This window comes from Cavia porcellus, unplaced genomic scaffold (genome assembly GCF_034190915.1).
Source record: "Cavia porcellus strain 051 isolate PalLab524CR breed Dunkin Hartley unplaced genomic scaffold, mCavPor4.1 scaffold_30, whole genome shotgun sequence".
Taxonomy (NCBI): Eukaryota; Metazoa; Chordata; class Mammalia; order Rodentia; family Caviidae; genus Cavia; species Cavia porcellus.
Genome location: NW_026947513.1, coordinates 27,131,733 through 27,152,253, shown reverse-complemented (window position 1 = coordinate 27,152,253; position 20,521 = coordinate 27,131,733). Strand labels below are relative to the sequence as shown.

At 38.0% G+C, this 20,521-nt stretch overlaps 1 protein-coding gene across 2 annotated transcripts in view; it reads left to right on the top strand.

Annotated features, from left to right (window-relative positions):
* The window catches only part of Corin (corin, serine peptidase), a 266,984-nt gene that overhangs the window by 35,095 nt on the left and 211,368 nt on the right, over nucleotides 1-20,521 (top strand). For both annotated transcript variants that reach the window (XM_063240622.1, XM_013154236.2), the window contains exon 2: nucleotides 11,541-11,685. In XM_063240622.1, coding sequence (XP_063096692.1) covers nucleotides 11,541-11,685 — 145 coding nt within the window. The remainder of the gene's footprint in view (nucleotides 1-11,540; nucleotides 11,686-20,521) is intronic.

The following is a 20,521-nucleotide window of genomic DNA, read 5'->3' as shown; positions in this document are numbered from 1 at the left end:
AAATATTTTAAAACTTCAAGGAAAAAAATGCAGTCATAATTTACATTTCTTGGTTAGCCAATGATACTAGCTTGTGGTGGTTCACAGTTTCAAGATCAGTTCATGCTATATTTCTTTTGATGTTGTTCTGGCTTCACAAAGCTGGGATCTTGGGGGCTGTAGTGAGAAATACCTTTAAAAATGTCCATATGGAGCAGATGATGTGGGGTGGGGTGTGCTGTTTGATTCCAGGGACTCAGAAGTTGTTCAGTACCTAACAGGTGCTCCCATCCAATTAGTATGCAATTGTGGTATTTAAGATTGATGTGAAAATATTTTTGTTTCAATTTGTGAGTGGTGTTTCTAAAAAATTACTACTAAGATTTTAGGACATAAATACTTATAGAACTGTTGGACCAAACTACTTAAGAAATTCGACTTTTCCTTTAGCCTACAGTCACTATGAAAAAATTATGCAGATACTGAAAGTGGTGTGAACCAAAAATATCTGACAATCTCTAATCCATGAGGCTAAAAGAGTGATAAATTTATTCCTTTCAGTTTTTAAATTTTTTTTTATTTTTAAATATTTATTTATTTATTTATTTTTTGAGACAGGGTCTTGCTACGTGGTTCAGGCTAGCATTGTGTTATTTTTTAAAAATTTTTATTTAAAGAAAGAGTAAACAAAACAGAAAATAGGTAGAAATAATACATACATTAAGAGAAAAAATAAACAGTAAGAAATCACTAGTTGATGTTTACGTATTGTCCTTTTACAAATAGTTGTTCAAGAAACAAAGACGGAACATGTAAAGCGGGAATTCAAACAGCGAGACTGCAAACAGTTCTGTTCAACTATCCAACAAAAACTTAGTAAATGGTTGTCAATCCTACACTTAAACATACGTGCAGTTATCCATATCTTCATTTATGTTTAGATTAAACAAATTAAAGTAGGTTAAAATCATTCTGAACAAAGAATAATTGTATTGCTGGATTTCACATTATGACACTCCATGATCAGCACTGGGTACTGTAGTGTCTTTTTTTAAAAATTTAATTTAAAGAAAGACTAAACAAAGCAGAAAACGGGTAGAAATAATACATAATTTCAAAGAAAAAATACACAGTAAGAAATCACTAGTTGATTACAGATTGTCTTCTTATAAATAGTTATTCAAGATGCTAAAGTACAGCTTATAAAGTGGGGATTCAAACAGTGACACTGCAACCAGTTCTGTTCAACTATCTAACAAAAACTTAGAAATATGGTTATCAATCCTATACACTTAAACATACATGCAGTTATCCATCTCTTTAATTATGCTGAGACTGAATAAACCCAAGCAGTCTAATATCACTCTGAACAAAGAATAATACTATTGCTGGGTTTCACATTGTGACACTCCAGGATCATCACTGGGTATTTTAGTGTCTCTTTTTCTTCAAAGTTATCTGTTCATTTCATCCTGTGTCATAAGATCAGTTCTTATAAACTGTTTATAGATTCTACACATGCATGAGTCTTAACATGTATTTCTATCCTTTCTATATTAGAGGGAGAAACAAAACAAAGCAAGGCAAAGCAAAACATATTCCTATAAACATGAAATGAAATAAACATATAAGACCGTTGTACAAATCGTTCTATCATAGTTTCTGTGTTGTCTCCAATAGAATTGGCTATATCATCAGACATAGTGTAATTGAATAGGTCATTACATAACAGTATTAATAAAAACACAACTTTGTATATAGTATAGAAATTCAAAAACTGGCAGTTATCAAACCAGAAAGTGTATCGTAGAGTTTTATTATCTTCAGTGTAGTTGCCTATACTCTCAGACTTGATACTATCAATCATATCAGTTTTGAATAAAATCTTCTCTGCTTCATTTCTGTTATGCTCTTTTTTTGCCATCAGTTGTCTGCTTATCTTCTTCATTCTGTTTTCTGCTCCATTCATTGAGGCCTCTCTGCCACTGTTCCTGGAGTCCTAGTACTTTTCTCTCTCTTTAGAATGCCCTGGAGTAGACTCTGTAGAGTTGGATTGGTGGTTGCAAATTTCCCAAATTCCTCTTTGTCTTGGAAGCATCTTGTTTCTCCATTAATTTCTAGAGACAGTTTAGCAGGTATATCAATCTGGGCTGGAGGTTATTTTCTTTCAGGGCTTGGAATATTTCACTCCAGGCTCTTGACTTGATGGTTTGTGTTGAGAAGTCTGCCATTACTCTGATGGGCTTTCCTCTATAGGTTTTCTGTTTCTTGTGTCTAACAGCTTTTAATATTCTGTAGTTATATTGAATTTATGGAATCTTGATTATTATATGCCTGGGTGTAGCTCTGTTTTGGTTGTAGGTGGCTGGAGTTTTGTATGCCTCATATATCAGAGTATCATTTTCTTTTCTTATGTTTGGGAAGTTTTCCTTAATTATTTCTGTGAATAACCTTTGTAGTTCCTTTGTTTGTACCCCAGCTTCTTCATTTACATTCTTGATTCTCAAGTTATAGATCCTTTTGTCATCTTCTAGCCTTTGTACTGTTACTATTTGTTTCCTTGTTATTTTTTAAAGTTTTCTCTTTCATACTCCCACATTGCAAAATTGTCCTCCAGTTTGGATAATCTATCCTTAGTTTCTTTTTTTTAAAATTTTATTTAAGGAGAAAAAAGAAAAAAAAAACAGAAAAAGGGTACAAGTTATACAGAATTTCAGAAAAAATGAACAGTAGGAAATCACTAGTTAATTACATATTGTCATCTTAGAAATAGTTGTTGAAGTTGCAAAATTAAAGCATATAGAGGGGACTTTCAAACAGTGAGACTGCAAACAGTTTTGTCCAATAATCCAACAAAACTCAGTAATATGGTTATCTATCTTATACACTTAAATATATATGCAGTTATATCTTTTAGAGAACTTTCTTTTCCTTTCTTTTGTACAATGACAATTACACATTTTGGGTTTTATTACTCCCACAGTTCTTATTACTTTTTTTTTGAAGAAAGTAAAACCAAATGTGACATACCAGGACAGAGTCAGTCAAATCAAAAGGATGAACATAATAGATAATGTAAAAACAAAATACAATGTGATCAACAATGGTTACCATAATGCCTCTTGTTATCTTAAAAAGAATTGCCTATATCATCAATTATAATAAAATTGAAAAAAACAATAAAGAATAAGACCAGTAAAACCAAAACATTGGAGACATTAGAGGAGTTCAAAAGAAGATAATAGTTAACCAGAATTGGCATCACAATGGATCTTATTGTCTTCATAGTTGTTGCCTAGACTTTCAAACTTGGTACTATCTAGCATAACAGAATAGAGGAAAATCAGTCAAAACAAGATGGTGAGAGCAATACAGAGTTTCAGATCAAGTTAATAGGAAATCAAAGTGGGTTACTATAATATATTCTACTATTTTTTATTTATTTTTCCCTTAATTAAAAGGATAAAAATGAAAAAGTAGATAATAAAAAGGAGATTGAGATAAAAAAGAGGGCATACCAACAAAACAGTGCAGGTCAAAACATAGCCATTTAAGCAAAATAGTGTTTCACCACAAGATAATCTCGACATAATAGTAGCTACCATAGTGTCTCTTTCCTTAAAATCTTTGGGTATAAGTTCATATACTGTAGCATCAAACATATCAAGACAATGTAAAACCATTCAAGAGAATGACAGTATTACAGGGTATTTAGAATCAACTAACAGAAAATGAACAATGGTTTCTGCATAATCTCCTTGTCTATAAAAGTTTTTGTTTATATTATCATATATAATAAAATCCAATAAGATACAACACGTTAAAACCGATGGAGACAGAAGAACAAAAGCTTGATGGGACTTCAAGAGGATATTAAATCAGCACTACCTATTATGATGTCTTGTTTTCTCCAAAATGGCTGTTCCTACCATCCAACCTTCTCTGCCTCATTTCTGTTGGGCTTTTTTTCTGTCACTAGTTGTCAGTTTGTCCTCTTCATTTCGCTTTCTGCTCCATTCATTGTGGCTGCTCTGCCACTGTTTCTGGAATCTTGGTATATTTCATTTTTAGAATATCCTGCAGTAATCTCTGTAGAGTTGAATTGGTGCTTGCAAATTCCCCTAGTTCCTCTTTATCCTGGAAGCACCTTGTTTTTCCATCAATTTCCAGGGATAGTGGTGCAGGATATATCAATCTTGGCTGGAGGTTATTATCTTTCAAAGCTTGAATTATTTCCCCCCACTCTTTGTGATTTGATGGTTTGTGCCGAGAAGTCTGCTGTAATTCTGATGAGTGTTCTTTTGTAAGTCATCTGTTTCTTGTCTCTGATGGCTGTTAATATTCTGTTCTTATATTGGATTCTGGAATTTTGATTATTATATGCCTGGGTGTAGCTCTGTTTGGGTTGTAGGTGGCTGGGGTCCTGTATGCCTCATACATCTGAGTATCTTTATCTTTTGATAAATTAGGGAAATTCTTCTAGAATATTTCTGTGAATAGCTTTTGTAGTTCATTTGTTTGAGTCCCTACTTCTTCTTTTATGTTCTTAATTCTTAAGTTATAGATCCTCTTGTCATCTTCTAGTTTTGTATTATTGCTGTTTGTTTTCTTGTTATTTTTAAGAAGTTTTTCATTTCATGCTCCTACCTTACAAATCTGTCCTCCAGTTCTGATAATCTATCCTTAGCTTCTTTCAAGCTGTTATGCCAGCTTTCAATAGAGTTTTTAGTTTCCTGGTAATCTCTGTGAACCTGCTTCACGTGTTCTGTTTTCTCTATTTTCTCCATCAAACAATTCTCCCTTTTCTTTCTGTTCTTCCATTCCACCATCTTTTTTTTTTTTTTTGGTGGTGCTTAGCATTTCTCTAACTATTCTACTTATTTCTTGCTTTATTTCATTAAGTACTTCATTTTTGAATTCGTCTATGAGGCTCCGGAGATACTGTTTTATATCTATAGGTGTTGCGTCTGATATTGCAGGTTTTCTGTCTTCATTCTCTTTTGCTTTTACCTTTCCTGGAAAAGTGTTCTCAGGATTGGGGACTGAGGAGCCTTTCTTGTTGCTCCCTTTTCCCATACTTTTTGTTCCTTCCATACAAGCGTATGTAGGAGGCTCAGTTTTTTTTTTTTTTCTCTTTGTCTGTTGCAGTTTGTTTGAATCCGCTGGTCAGGTGTTCCCACCCACTGCAGTGTACTAGGGAGACACAGACCTGGGCAGCCTCTGCTGGGCCCACCCCTCCAGCTCAACCTACTGAATGCTTCACTGCTAGGGTGCACCGCCAGGCACAGGGACCTGATTTGGGCTAGCCCAAAGGATCTTAGTCCCCGCCATCACCAGGCCAAGCGCTCCCCACCACTCCCACTTGAGAGGGGAATATGCGACTAAAGTCACTGCAGGGCTATGTTCCGGCTAGTCTGCCCATTCCTAGAATGTCCTCTGTTGGAGCCTCCTAGTCTATGAAAGGGTTCCCATTTCACTCACTGCAGGTCAAGCCAGTCCCGCTCTCAACGCCGTTTGGTTTGCCGATTTCCGCTCTCAGAGCTTTGGGGCGCCTCTCTCCCTGCTGTGTGGATTGGGATGCAGTATTGGCAGCAGGAAATTCAAATTAAGGCTTCCAATGGCGTGGGATCCAGCTTCCGTACTGAGATTTTATCTGTTCCTGTTATAGCATCAGGATTGCATTTCCAGTTGGTTTCTCTCAGCTTAGTTCGTTTCTGGGTCGGCAGGGTACATCTCCCCTAGTGTAGGACATCTCACACGGCACTGCTCCTGGATTCTAAACTGGTAATCTCAGAGAGCCTCCATGGCTGCTGTTATTTGTCCACCATGTTCTCCGGGAAGTCTCCTTAGTTTCTTTCAAGCTGATTTCCCATCTTTCGATAGAGTTTTTAATTTCCTGGTGATCTCTTTGAATCTGCTTCATGTATTGTATATTTTTTTTATATTCTTTACCAAATGGTTCTCTCCTGTGTTTGAGTTCCTCCCTTCTGGCTGTGTCTGCTTGAGGGGTGCTTAGTATCTCTTTTATTAATCTTCTTATATCTTGTTGTATTTGGCTAAATATTTCACTTTAGAACTTGTCTATGAGGTCCCGAATATATCTCTTTATGTCCACTGGCACTGTGTCTGATACTGCATGTTTGCTGTTCTCATTCTCCTTTGTATTTACCTGTCCTGGGTCAATGTTCTCAGGGTGGGAGCCTGGGGACTTTTTCTTGTTGCTTCCTCTTCCCATCATTTTTGCTTCTTCCAGGAAGCCCCAGTTTCTTTCTTGTTGTTTACAATTCTTCTGAAGCGCGCTGGCTAGATGACCCTTCACACTGCAGTGTGCTAGTGAGTTGCAGTCAGGGACAGTGTATGCTGGCTCCTCCCCTCCGGATCAGTCAAGCTGCTGTGGCCTGCACTACTGTATTACTTTGGGCTGCCTCCCCTCCAGACCAGCCAAACCTCCAAGGCCCCACTGGGCCAGTGTGGTTAGTGTGTACCACTGCTGCAGGGACTTGACCTCAAATAACCTATTGGGTCTCAGCTGGCTCACGTGACCCAGGCCTAGCTCACTCCACCAATCCCGTTTGGGAAGGGAACAACTGACTGAAGTCACTGCTGCCCCTTGAACTTGCCAGTCCTGCCTGGTCCAGAATGTCATCCACTGGAGCCCCCCTATTTATGGAATGGCACCACTTCCATCACTCACCACAGGTTGATGTAGGCTCCCCACCAACTCAGCTCTCCGTTCGGCTCGCTGACACTCGAACTCAATGTACTGCACCTCCAGTGAGTCAAAGTGGTGGGACCCCGGCCAGTCATGGCAGGGTCAGTCACCATAGGGCCCCGGCAAGTCTTGGTGGGACCCCAGCAAGTCACAGCGTCGGCCAGTAGTAGCGGGGCCTTGGATGGTCAGCAAGTCGCCTAAATTTCTTCTTGGGACGAGATAATTCATCGCCTTCTGTTTAGGGATCCCCAGTCTGTATTATGTGAATTCTAAGTTGACTGCCTCAAGCAGCCTCTGTAACCAGTTGTTATCTATCTGCCATCTTTGCTCCTCCTTTGCGCTCACTATTGATGGATTCCACCAGTGTGAAGCTATACCAGGCTCAGCCTGGTACCTGCCCAAAAAGCACTGAACCCTAAAAACGACAGCGTGTCCTGTCAATGGTAACTTCTGCCTTCTTCTCATTCCTTTCAGTTTTAACAGAGATGATATTTAAAAATTTTTGTCCATAATAAAATCTACTACAATCTATATTATACAACAAATTTTCCTAATTAACTTCAAAGTTCCTAGTAAGAAGTGTATGTAGAATTTGTATTAATAGTCCTAACAAAAATGAATTTATTATGGTACATTTCCCTAAAATAATTAAAGTGTGATATTTTCTATATCAAACCAACTCACCTAGTTATAATATTGTGATACCAGTTTAAAAATACATTTTGTTTTGCCAAATACATTTTCTTCAAGGAGTTTTGGATGATACAATTATGTTAACTTTAAGGGATTCATCCTTAAAAAAGGAGTTATTTGCACAATCATGTACAAAGTAGTTATTGGTTAGGTGATTTAACATACTCATTTATGCAGTAGATGTTAATTCCCTTGTGACTGTTGTAGAAAATGAACAAAAGCCCCAAGAAACCAAAGGAAGATGGTGCTTGAAGGGAGATATGGGGGCCGTATGAGAATCTGACCTTTCAAATGACACCCAGATATTACAACAAAGATTAAAATGTCACTTGGATATAGCAACAAGGAAGTCATTGGTGACCATAGCAAAAGTTCTCTTGGTGCAGAGACAAAAGTAGGTGGGAAATCCTACTGGTCATGATATGACAGTTAGGACATTTGGACAACAGAGAGCAATAATCCTTAGTGCCTTTTGGATGAGAAAGGAGAGAGCGCACTGGCTAAAGTGGGTGTTGGCTTGAGAATGGATTAAAAATAACCAGAGACTTGATAAAAAGCTGATTTTAATAGTATGGAGAGAAGGGAAGAATGGATAGAAAGAGAAAGGGAGAGAGAAAGTGTGGAAAGGGCAAGAAAGAAAGAGACTAGCTATATGATTAGAAGGAGAAATTAAGACTCCTGAAAAGGGAGGAGACAGAGTGTGTAAGAGAAGTGGAAGGATTAGCTTACAGACAGCTTCTCTATGCTAACAGAAGAGTACAGCAGGGAGCAAGAGAGGGTTTAGCTTTGGGAAGCTGAGTCAGTCCTCATTGGTTGGTTTTAAAGTAAGAACTGAGGTGAGTCCTATTCTGAGAGGAAGAACAGAAGAAAGTTTGAAAAAGGGAGAAATTTTAAACCAGCAATGACATAATCCTGTGATACATAAGGATACAAAAGGATTGCATAATCCTTTTGATAGTCACATTTAACGCTCCAATCGTGGGTAGAGAGAGGAGATTGTTCTGTTGATCTGGTGTTGGCTTTTACCAGATGAAAGATGGATGAGAGAAAAATTTAGAGGAGTGAGGAGGTTCAGGGAAATAGCTTCAATGCCACTGCGATGAAGTTTCAAAAGTCAATATTCAGGGAACTGAAAAAGGGAGAAAGTTGATAGGCTGAAAGTAGGTTAGAGGGACCAATGAGTAGCAAATCCCAGAAGAGTCAGAGGATGGTGGTGGTGAAATCAGTTGAATGAGTAAGAGGCAAACATACTAGAGTTAAGAATATAGAATTCAGAAACCAGAGGGCCTCCTAGTAGTACTAAATTGAGTTAAGAAAATACCTGGTTAGGGAGATGGTGTTATTATATGTTATATAAATTAATGTGATAGGTTTTGAAGTCAATATAGCTTTTAAGACAAAAGTAGCAAATTTTGCCAGCAAAATTAGCAAAATGTAAGGATGACGTGCATTGCAATATGTGCATGTCTGATTAGATGCTGTGCCTCCAGTCGGGTTAATTTTGAGGTTGTGGACAGTAGATTTGGGAATAGGGAGGTCCAGAGACAGGACTGCTCAGACTTCACTGCAATGGAGAGTAGCGTTGTTCTATTAGTTTTTCTTACCTGGTGTGTTTCGTGGGGTGGTAAACTCTGTCTGAGTGGTTTATGTGCAGAAAAGCCTCAAAAGACCTCTGAATAAAGCAACATTTGTGGCAACAGTTCCCAGGGGTTATGAGTGCAAGAAGAAAATTTTGCAAGTATGGAGAGGATGCTGGAATACTGAGTTTCCTATGAGTTTCTTCCTCTTCTCCCTTTTCTCTCTGGTTATTGGAGAAAATGGGACTAATCATGAGCCTGGTTTCTGGACGCGAGGTACTTTTCGATATATATGAGATATTCCCGAAGGCTCTTGCACCTCCTCCACTGACCCTAGTTATAGGGATATTAAATGGAATATACTTCATCACAGGATTTCAGATGGCAAGGACCTTTCAGACAGCACAGAGATTATCCCTGTGATTCTTCTGGGAGCACTTTAATAAGGAAATTTCTTCTATTATGTAGGAACACAAGAAAGTTCATAATTCCTTACCTCTCTGCATGTATTTTAAACTGATTTTACAACTAACAAAGGTACTTTTCTCAGAATTATGACCAGTTCAAGTGTTTCTCTCTCTATGATGTCTTAGCTGATCATTCAGCAAGAAATCATATTCCTCTTTTGAATTCCTGTAGTGCTTTAGCTATGAGTCTTGTGTTTATTATTTGCTACCTTGAAATATAGTTATTTATGCAGATATCTTGTCTCTCTGTTAAGACTGTGAGCTTTAAAGGGATAGTTAGTTTGATATCATTGTTATGTTCATCACTATATTTATTATAATTATTAAGCATTCAGTTCTTGAGTGAATAAAAAGTAAATGTAGTTGATTCTAGCACATTCTCTTTTGGTCTGTAGACCCATAATTATCTCTGTTTTTACCAAGACATGTGATCTACAAGCCTGAAACAGTCCCACCCACCAGTGCTGGTGTTGTAGTGAATGTGCTATCCCATATCGTGTCATGCCAGTGCTATGTCCTCTTGAAGATCACTTGTAAATTAACTATGAATGATCTCACATTGGCTGGTTGCTTAAACCTCTGGTACAGAGGAAATGCGTCACTAAGCATGAATCTAGGAAAATAAACCCTACGCAAGCTAATGCCATAAGTTCTTTCAAATAATATTTTTTGGAGGAGAAGTTTTAAAATTACAGAAGCTGTTATTTCATATATTTTGTGTAATGGACACAGCTTACAATATGTTTTACTGAACAAGAACTGATTCTAATGGAGGTAAAATAAAGCAGATGTGACTATCACATGTGTCTTGTAACTTGGAAGAACCCATCCAAGCTGCCTTCATATTTCTTGGGCAATGATCAGAGACTTGTCAGGAAGTCCTAATATTGTCAGAACACATTCTTGATCATGAGAGGCCCTGATAACAACGGTCATTCATTTTTTCAAAGGTAGATACTTGTTTCAGAGGGAGAATTAACCAGACCCTGTAAGTTGTGGCACGGGCTGCTGATGACGTTGGGAGTCTCTGGATTGGGAGAGAGGTTGAGTATCTGAATACAGCACGGAGGTCAGGGGAAATCTAGTTTGGAGGTATAGAAAGAGAAGATTAGCCTTGGCTTTAGACATATTGAGAAAAGGAGCTGCTAACCACAGTACACTGGGAAGATGTGGTGTGACTTGAAAGGAAGCTCAGGATCAGGAGAAGTTCAGAAGATCCTTGCATAGAGCTTATAGTTCAAGCTCTGAAACAGAAAAAAGCAAGGTGCAGAGTCAGAAGTTTAAGAGAGAATCACAGGAAACGTTCTTATCAAGGGGACCAAAGGAGTAGTATACAGTGACTCAAAACACTTTTAGTGTCATCTCAGACTTTGTTGAAAAAAGCCACTGGCGTCTGCTAGATGTTTTCAATAAATACATTCCCAGACATTGTTTCTGGCAATAGATTGGACTAAACACACTTTAAAGCATCTGATGACAGTAAATTTATCTGAACAATCCTGTGCTGCCTCGTGATCCACTGACAGTGGAGAGGCCTGGGGACTGTGTGGACTGCAGAGCCTGGCCTCAGGGTTGTTAATGTTTCACTGCAAAGGGTCTTTCAAGTCACTCAGTACATGGTCTAAGTAACAGTTAATGTAGATGAATTATTAAAGACTGAAAACTTATTGTATCCAGATTCGTGCTAATTTGGGTCAGCACTAAAGAGACAAATAAGAATGATGTGTAGCTAATGTCTGTTTTTTACTCACCAACGTTTTATTTTTATCCTAGCCAGATTTTGATTGTAGCTTTGGGTTAGGGTGAGTTTCCGCCATGGTGATTAATAGCTCTTTGGAATAATACCAGACCAGTAAATATGTTAAAAAATCAGGCTGGAATACCATTAAAGGTTTGTCTACTACGGAAAAGTGTTTCAGAAATAGAAGACCTGTTGGTTTGTTTATGAGTGTGATTTGCTGACTATTCTTATTTCATGCCCTCATGAACGTGCAGTAAAATCTCTGAGGAATGAGGCCACCCTGAATAGATAGCTGTAATCTAACATTTGTACCACGAGTTGGATTGTTTTGTAATATTAAAACCATGTTTCATTTTCTTCTCATACTTTAGGTCTTGGGAGTTGATGACAATAACGTGGGCGATGGCTGTTCTCAGAAGTTGGCAGCTGTTAATCTTCTCCGCTTCCTGCTGCTGGTCTTGATTCCCTGCATCTGTGCTCTCGTTGTTCTACTGGTGATCTTGCTCTGTTTGGTTGGTAGGTAATATTATTAAGAACATGAAGTCAAAATTAAAATTAGCATGGTTTATAATGATGATTACTACATACCACTGAGTTGACCTAATGTGTCAAATAATAAGAGGATTAACTATGAACTGTGTTAGGCAAATATGCTATTTCAGACAGGGTAATTACTCAGCCGGATATTGTTATTAATATTAATTAATTAAAATCATTTAAGTAGTGATTACTAGATTGTAGGCACTTTGAAAGCCCAAGCAAACTCAAAGATAGTTGAATTAGTCCTTCTTATTCAAATGGCCAGTAAATATATGAAAAATGCTAAATCTCTTTAGCCATCAGGGAAATACAAATCGAAACCAGAGAGATATTTCATCTCATCCCATTCAGACTGGCTATTACCAGAAACAAAAAATAATAAATATTGGTGAGGATGTGGAGAAAAAGGGACTCTCATACATTTTTGATGAAAATGTAAATCCATATAACCACCATGGAAAATAGAATGGAAATTCTTGAAAAAAAAGTCAAAATAGTTCTGCCATGTAATCCATAATACTGTTCCTGGATATCTATTCAGAGGAACTGAGGTCAGCATACAAAAGAGATACTGTATACCTGTTTCTCCCAGCACTGTTCACAATAACCAAGAGACAGAATTAGCCTCGGTGCTCATCAACAGATGAATGGATAAAGAAACACACACACACACACACACACACACACACACACACACACACACTAGCGTGTTATTCACCCATAAAGAAGAATGAAATCATGACATTTTCAGGACAGTGAATGGAGATCATGTTAAGTGAAATAAGCCTGGCACAGAAAGACAACTATTACGTGTTTGCTCTCACACATAGGAATTTTTAAAAAATCCCTAAGACAAGAGTATTTGTTAGTGAAAGGGAAGGAAACTGGTGGAAGAAAGTGAAAAATGGGCAGCAGAGCAGAAAGCGGGATAGATATGACCAAAACACAGTACATGCAGGTATGTAAATCCATATAACCACCATGGAAAATAGAATGGAAAGTAAGGAGTGAAACTCATTACTTTGTACAATAAATGTGTTAATAAAAGCAATAATAACAACTAGTCGTTAGGTGCTCACAGTGGAGAGGAAAAAATGATGATCATACAAGGTGACATGAAATGAAGATAGAGATATAGAAACGTGCTTTGGAGGACGTCAGATAAGCTTTTGTGGGCTGTTAACACTTTAATCTTTGTTAGTAAGCTGACAGACATACTGTCAGAAAGTAGTAGTTCAGAGTTACATTTGATAGAGAAAGATATCAAGTACAAAACAAGACTTCATGGCAGAAGGAGATGGACTTAGGGAACTGGGTAAAAATTTGGCACTTGGGGAATGTGCGGCTTATTGAAATCCAAGTAACTTGGGATGTTAAAAGTTCATAGTAAGAAGCTTGGGCTTCAGCAACTATCTTTCATTGGTTTTCAAATTCTATCCCATGGAACCAAGGTTTTGAAGAGGAGGCTGAAGGGGTGACCAATGTTTGCTGTAACTTTCAGTTTTAAAACTAGATTATAAAGACACATTCTAAATATTTTATACCAAAGTTTAATCAGGCAAAAATCAGCAACCACATACTATGTGTGTATATATATGTTACAGTCTCTTTTAAATGAACAATAGTCTAAGATTGAAAGGTGAACTCCTGGGAAGAAATAATTACCATTGGTGGCTACCTAGTGATATGAATCAGAATTCTTTAGATGTGTGCAATCAGTAAGATATTTAACTAACAAAATGATGCTGATCTATTTCTATGGCTAATGATTTTGAACTTTTTATTTTATCATAACTACCTATTATATTCTTGTTTATTGGTTTTTTATACATTTAAAACTTACAAATTAAGTTAATCACGGTAAAACAAAGTTCCTATTTATTGTGAATATTAGGATTTTACATGATATTTTGAAAATATGTCAGTTATTCCTCTACATACGTGGAGGATGAGTTCGAAGACCTCCCTTGATACCACAACCCCCAGATGCTTAAGTCTCTGAAATAAAATAATATAGTATTTGTGTGTAACCTATGCACATCCTCTCAAAATCATCTCTAGATTCCTTATAATGCCTAATACAATGTAAATGGAATGTAAATAGTTGTTATATTATTTAGGGAATAATAAAAAATAAAGTTAGTATGTGTTCAGTGCAGGTGTAATTTTTCTTTTTGCCCTTAGTACTTTCGTTTTGTGGCTAGTTAAATCTGTGAATATGGAGGGAGGACTGTATCCATTTGCTCCAAAATGTGCTTGAAAAATTGCTGCTATGAGTGGTGGACTGACATTGGAAGATCTTTCCAAAAGAGAACTCTGATCATATTTGTATGTGTAGAAAAACAGAAGTAGGCACTGAGTGTTCAGCAATTATAAAGGAAACAAATTTGGTAACATGGCTAAGGAAAAGATATTGAAATTTGAAATAAGGCATTGCATCGACAGAAATCATATGGATTAGATCTTGGTGAGGGTGAGGAGGAAAAAAATCAACGCTGACTCCTGGATTTTGGACTTCCGTAGCCAGGTGATTCTGGTGACATCTGTGAATGATGGCAGAGAAAAAGTGGCTGAGTCTGGTGCGGGCTGATGGAGTTTGGGTTTGTAAAGTTAGAGGTGCTGCGGACTCATACTGTAGGCGCGTTTTTCCTGAACAATTCAACAGTACAGACTGGGCCAAGACAGTAACTCCAACATGTTCCCTTCCAAAGGGAATTTAAAGAGAAACATATGACGTGGTTACCTGGTTTATGTGTTGATCTTAGAATTTAACTCCCAGTTCACTGTGACAGGTCTAGAACTAGTAACATCACACACACACACACACACACACACACACACACACACACACACACACACACACACACACACACACACACACACACACACACAGGCCGAGACAGGAGCTCTGACTACAGGGGAGGACGCGGGAGTCTCAGGGAAGCAGCAGGAGTCATTGAGGTGCTGGAATGCATTAAGAGCTAAGAGCTAAGCAATGGAAGACTCTAGGGTTGAATGGCAGCACAAAAAGAAGAGGGAGCAGGAGATACAGAAGAGTGGCCAGAGAAGAAGGAAGAGGATGTGCGAGCCGGGGGCTTCACGGGTGCCAGTGAAGGTGAGACACGTCCGAGTTTGCAGGGTGACCAATAGCGCAGGACAGAGAAGGTCCCTCGACCGCAGGGCTGTCTTGCCTCCCAGTGCTGTCGGCAGCTGCTTGTTGGTTTGAATCTCATCCCGTGTATAGTCAGCCATCTCTGGAAGGCTCTGGCTCCTTTACTCACAGCACTGTCGTTTAGAAATGTTTAGTTTCTCATGGTCCACTGTCAGTGTTTGACAAACACTGAGAGTATTTCCTTTCATGCTCAAGGTTCCACACAGATGTGAATTTAAAACACAGTTTTAAATGTCTCTGAGTCAGAGGGCAGAGGGGAAATGGAAATAATGTTTTAATAATTTTTACTTATTAAATTTTAAAATATAATTTTTACTGCTAAATCGAGATTTAATTTTTATGCTATAAAATCTCACCGCTTAAGGTGTGTGATTCAGCGACCTCTAGTTTGTGTGTGCAGCCAAGTGTAATCATTACCACAGTCAGTCTTAGAACACTTTCATCACCTCAAAAAGAAATCCCTGTACTACCACTGACTTTCTTCTTGTCTCCTTATCCCAGCTTTAAACAACTGTAAACTATTTTCTATCCCTATAGATTTCTATCTCTATAGATTTCTATCTGTATAGATAGATACAGTTCTATCTCTATAGATATCTATAGATTCTATCTCTAGAGATCTATTTTCTATCTCTGTAGATCTCTATGTTAGACATTCTGTGTGACCATCTGTGGTCTTTTGTGACTGAATTCTTTTACTTAGAATAACGTTCCTAAGGTTCATCCAAGTTATAGTGTATGTCACTGTTTCCTTCTTTTTGATGGCTGAGTAATATTTTGTTGTATAGATGTAACACTTTATTTGTCAGTTAATGGGCATTGTGTTGTCATCTTTTTGATATTATAAATTATTCATTATCTGGCTATGAAGTTCATGTATAATTTTTTTAATTTTTAATTTTAAAGAGAATAAAACAAAAGAGAACAGAACAAAGCAAATCAGAACAGAACAATGCAAACAAATCAGAACAATGCAAGCAACACAACACTTCACAAACAGACAACCAGACATCAATAGTAGCTACTATGATGTCTCTTTTCTTTTTTGAGACAGGGTCTCTCTATACCGTTCAGGCCGGCCTTCAGTTCACTTTGTAGCCCAGGCTGGTTTTGAACTTGCAACAATCCTCCTGCCTCAGCCTCCCAAGTGCTGGGATTACAGGCATGAGCCACCATGTCTCTTTTCTTCAAAATAGTTGAGCATACCTTGGCACACATTAACATCAAATATAACAATATAGTATAAAACCAGTCAAAAGAATGAAAGTGTTATAGGACTTCAAAACCAAATAACAGGAAATGAACAATGGCTACTATAACATCTCATTTTCCTCAAAAAATTGTCTATACTATCACACATAATCAAATCAAATAAACTACAACAGGATAGGACCAATCAAAACAGAAGAACAAAAGCATGGTAGGACTTCAGAGCAAGATGATAGTAAATCAACAATGGCTACCAAAATGTCTTGTTTTCTTCAAAATAGCGGTTCATACCATTACACATAATAAGATCAAACAAAACAGAATAAAACCAATCAAACAAATGAGTGAAAGCATTATAAGACTTGAAAGCAATATAATTGGAAATGACGATTACCATAATATATCCCATTATATTCAAAATAGCTGCCCCCACCATCTGATAGCATAGAATCTAACAAAACAAGGCAGAACAAAGCCAAACCTAACAAGATTGTGTGAATAATACAAGAGTTCAAGATAAGACAATAAGAAATTGACAGTAGTTGCCATCTTTCCCTCCCAGGTATTTCTTCCCCTTTGCTCTTACATTAACTATTTTGCTTTTGGATCCCATTAACGCCTTCTGTTTCTTATGCTAGGGTTCACATGTATGTCTGAACTGTTTCACTCATGACCATGATCTCCACTTGTGTCCCTTTAACTACAGGAGCCTTGAGATTTTTCTACCTTATATCTAGGTAGCTTCCCACTGCATGATGATACCGTATCTTTCTTATCCCATCTGCAGTTGATGGGCAAGTTACTCTTCGTTTTTTTTGGTCTCCTGTCACATGAAACAATTGATTTCTCTCCTTCGATTTTTAGTCTATGATTTTTTTCAGTTAAATGTGTTTCTTTTGTACAGTGTATCGAGGGATCTCGTTTCTTGATCCACTTTCCCTGTGTTTCTTTTTACTGCTGACCTGAGGCCATCTACATTACTGGTTATATCAGCATACACTGGTTTGTCTCTGCCCTGCTATCCTTCCGTTGCTGGCCCTCCACTTTCTCCTTCATTCACTTGCCTGTCTTGTTTGACGATCCTCCTCTGCTTCTGTTCCTGGAACCACCGTCTGCTTTATCTCTTTCTAGAATATCCTTGAGCACTCTCTGTAGGGTTGGTTTGGTGGTCATGAATTTCTTCAGTTGTTCTTTATCATGGAAGTATCTTATTTTTCCATCAATTTTGAAAGACAGTTTTTCAGGGAGGATCAATTTGGGTTGGAAATTGTTTTCTTTCAGGGCTTGAAACACTTTACTCCAAACTCTTCTTGACTTGATGGTTTCTGTTGATAAGTCTGCTGTGATTCTGATCGGTTTTCCTTTATAGGTGATCTGTTTCTTTTCTCTACTAGATTTTAATGTTCTTTCTTGTGCTGAATTTCTGGGATATTGATTATTTATATGTTTGAGTGTAGGTTTACTTTGATTAGGGCTATTTGCAATCCTATATGCCTCACTTATCTGCATGCCAGATCCATTTCCCATGTTTGGGAAGTTGTCTCCTATTACTTCTGTGAATATCCTTTTAATTTCATTTGTGTTGGCCCCTGATTCTTCATCTACACCTATCACTCTTAAGTTATGCTTCTTTGCATCATCTTGCAGCTGTTGGGTTGTGATTTCCTGATTCCAGGTTATTCTTAAAGAGATCTTTCCTTTCATGTTTATGAGCTGCAATTGTGTCTTATCAGTTTTGAAAGTCTATCTTCATTCTCTTAAGCAGTTTTGCCCGCTTTTGATTGAATGTTTAATTTCCTGCATCTCTCTTTGAATCTGTTTCATGCATTGTAATTCCTTTGTACCTTCATTCAAGGTTTCCATCATTTTCCTATGCTCCTCTTTATGTTCTCTGTCTCCTTTAGACCTGCTGAACAATACTTTCAGTGTGTTTGTTATTTCTTCTTTTACCTGAGACATTATTCCTGATTTGACTGCTTTTACAATCTCCTGAAGCTGTTTCCTTACTTCAGTTGCTGTCCTCTCAGGGATTTCAGGTGTGTGACTTCCGTTTTCTTCCATGACTGTATCTCCCAGACTTATTCTGTGTGGGCTAGAGGTCTCAGTTTGCCTTTTGCTCCTTCATCTTGAAATTCTCCTGGGTTTCTCCCAACAAGCTGGTTGTGGGGCCCCAGGTACTTCCTGTGTTGGCTGCCCCTAGGCAGCATGGAGGGATGGGACAGGAACCTGGGTTCCTTTAATTCCAGATTTACAGGGCCATAGCAGGGCATGGAGCAGGCTTCTCTAGACCTATGCAGCTACACTGGGGCTTTGCTGATGATCAGGGTGCCTGTAGGTGGGGCTGCTTCTCTTAGCCTGTGTGTCTACACTGCGACTCCCACGATGGTGGTGGACACATAGGAGTGTGTTTGTCTGATTCTGCAAGTGGATGATAGCTGCCTGAGGGAACCAAGGGCCTCCAATGGTGGCCTACGGATGCACAGGGCTTACCTGGCTGTGTGTTCCTATTCCTGCTGGCTGCCTGCAGGAAGGAGCCTTATGGTGGCAGCTCCCTGAGGGTGAAGGCGGATCGGCTGGTTCTCTCTCCCCACGCTGGCCAGCTGCAGGATGTGGCCTTTTAGGGGTGGCGCACAGCAGGCAGAAGTGGATCTGTCTGTCTCTCCTGACCCGCATTGGGGTCATGGAAGAAGGGGTCTTCCAGTGGCCGCACCTGGCAAGCAGAGGCCGATCTCCTGATTCCCTGTACAAGCTTTTGTATGGAATTACATTTTCATTTTCTGGGATATATGCCAAGAATGGATTTTTATATTGCTTATGTATGGGATAGGGAAATTACTAATTTGTAAGCAATCCTCAATGCTGTTTTGTTTATATGTGATAAAAGTTTAAAAAATATGTCTCCCCATACATTTTCAAAGGCATTCTTTTTGTAAGTTCTGCATCAGTGATTTAATATAGCCACACTGAAGTAATATCTGCCTGAATAAACATTTCCTATTTTATAACTGAGATGTTTATTGTTGTAATGGGCAATACAACTGTTTTATATCTTTGTTTAAAGAACCTCATTAAATTCTGCTTACTTTTAAAAATGTTCTGTTCAGCTGAAATTCATAATTCTGTGGTCTCTCAAAGTTTTGTAGTTATTTCTGAGCCTGTGGGGGCCATAAGGAATCCTGTGATGCTGACTGTACAAATCATAGCGGGAGCTCTAGCCTGAAGAAGCTGAGAGATAATAATGAGAGGATTATTGATTAAGGAAAGATACAAAAAAGCCTTCTGCTAACAAACACAGCTGTGCAGTGTGTCTCTATTTTGTCTGAGTTTCTCTTGTGCATAAACCCAGATAGTGGGAAGGTTTCTAAAGACGGGGATTGAGCTTCTTAACCCCTTTAGCAGCTGGGCTGCGAGGAGAGCAGCAATGTGATGCCTCACCCAGACCTCTCACCTGGAGGTGGAGTTTAGCTTCCTGTTTCTCATACTGGCAGGGACTTGAGTTGTTTCTCAACTTATAACTTGGCTACAAAGATTTGGGCTTCAAAATAAGCATTCAGGTGTTGAAAGAAGTTGAAAGAGAAATTGCAAAGTAAGAAAGTCCACTGACACCTGATATTTACTTTCTTTGGTCATAGTGTAATAGCAGTGAGCCATATGATGCAGAATGAGGAACATGTAATTTGATATTGGAATGTCTAGGTCACTTCAAAGAGTTGTGAAAGTCAAGGGCAGTTTTATTTGCAAAAGTTTTTTGTAAATTATTAAGTTCACTATGAGGGTAAATAATTTGCTGTATTTGCTTATGAATAATTATTTTCAGATAATTATTTTATAATATCTAAATTGTCGTAGTAATCCCATAATTGTCATAGTAATCCTATAATCCATAACTCTATCCTCCCACAAACAATGCATTCTAATGTCTCATAAAGTAGCTTGAAAGAGATACAAGTGACTTGGATACGCAGTGGGATGACAAGTTCTACATGTCTTCTGCTTAGGCCTGAGACTTACACACAGAGACTAATTTATTTCTTTAAAGAACTAAAGCCGTAACAGTTTGTACTGCCAACATGTGACTGTAAGAATTGGTTTACACCATGGCGTACTTAGCAGAGAATAAATTGACATCTGTCCTAAATTTTATGTGTGTGTGTGTGTGTATTGTAGTATCATGTGTAAGTGTAAAATATAACTAGAATAAACATGTAAATTATCATGCAACATTAAAATAAAATTATTTTGGTATAAAGAGTAATACTTAAGTTGTAATTATATGTTGATGTTGCTTTTTTAAAAAACAAATTTCAATTAAGTGCTCACTATATGCAACTGTGTTCCCTCTTCTGGCAACCACCCTTCTAATCTCTGCTTCTGTATGTTTGACTATTTCAGATTCCTCATGGAATATTTTTTCTTCTACAGTCCAGTTTA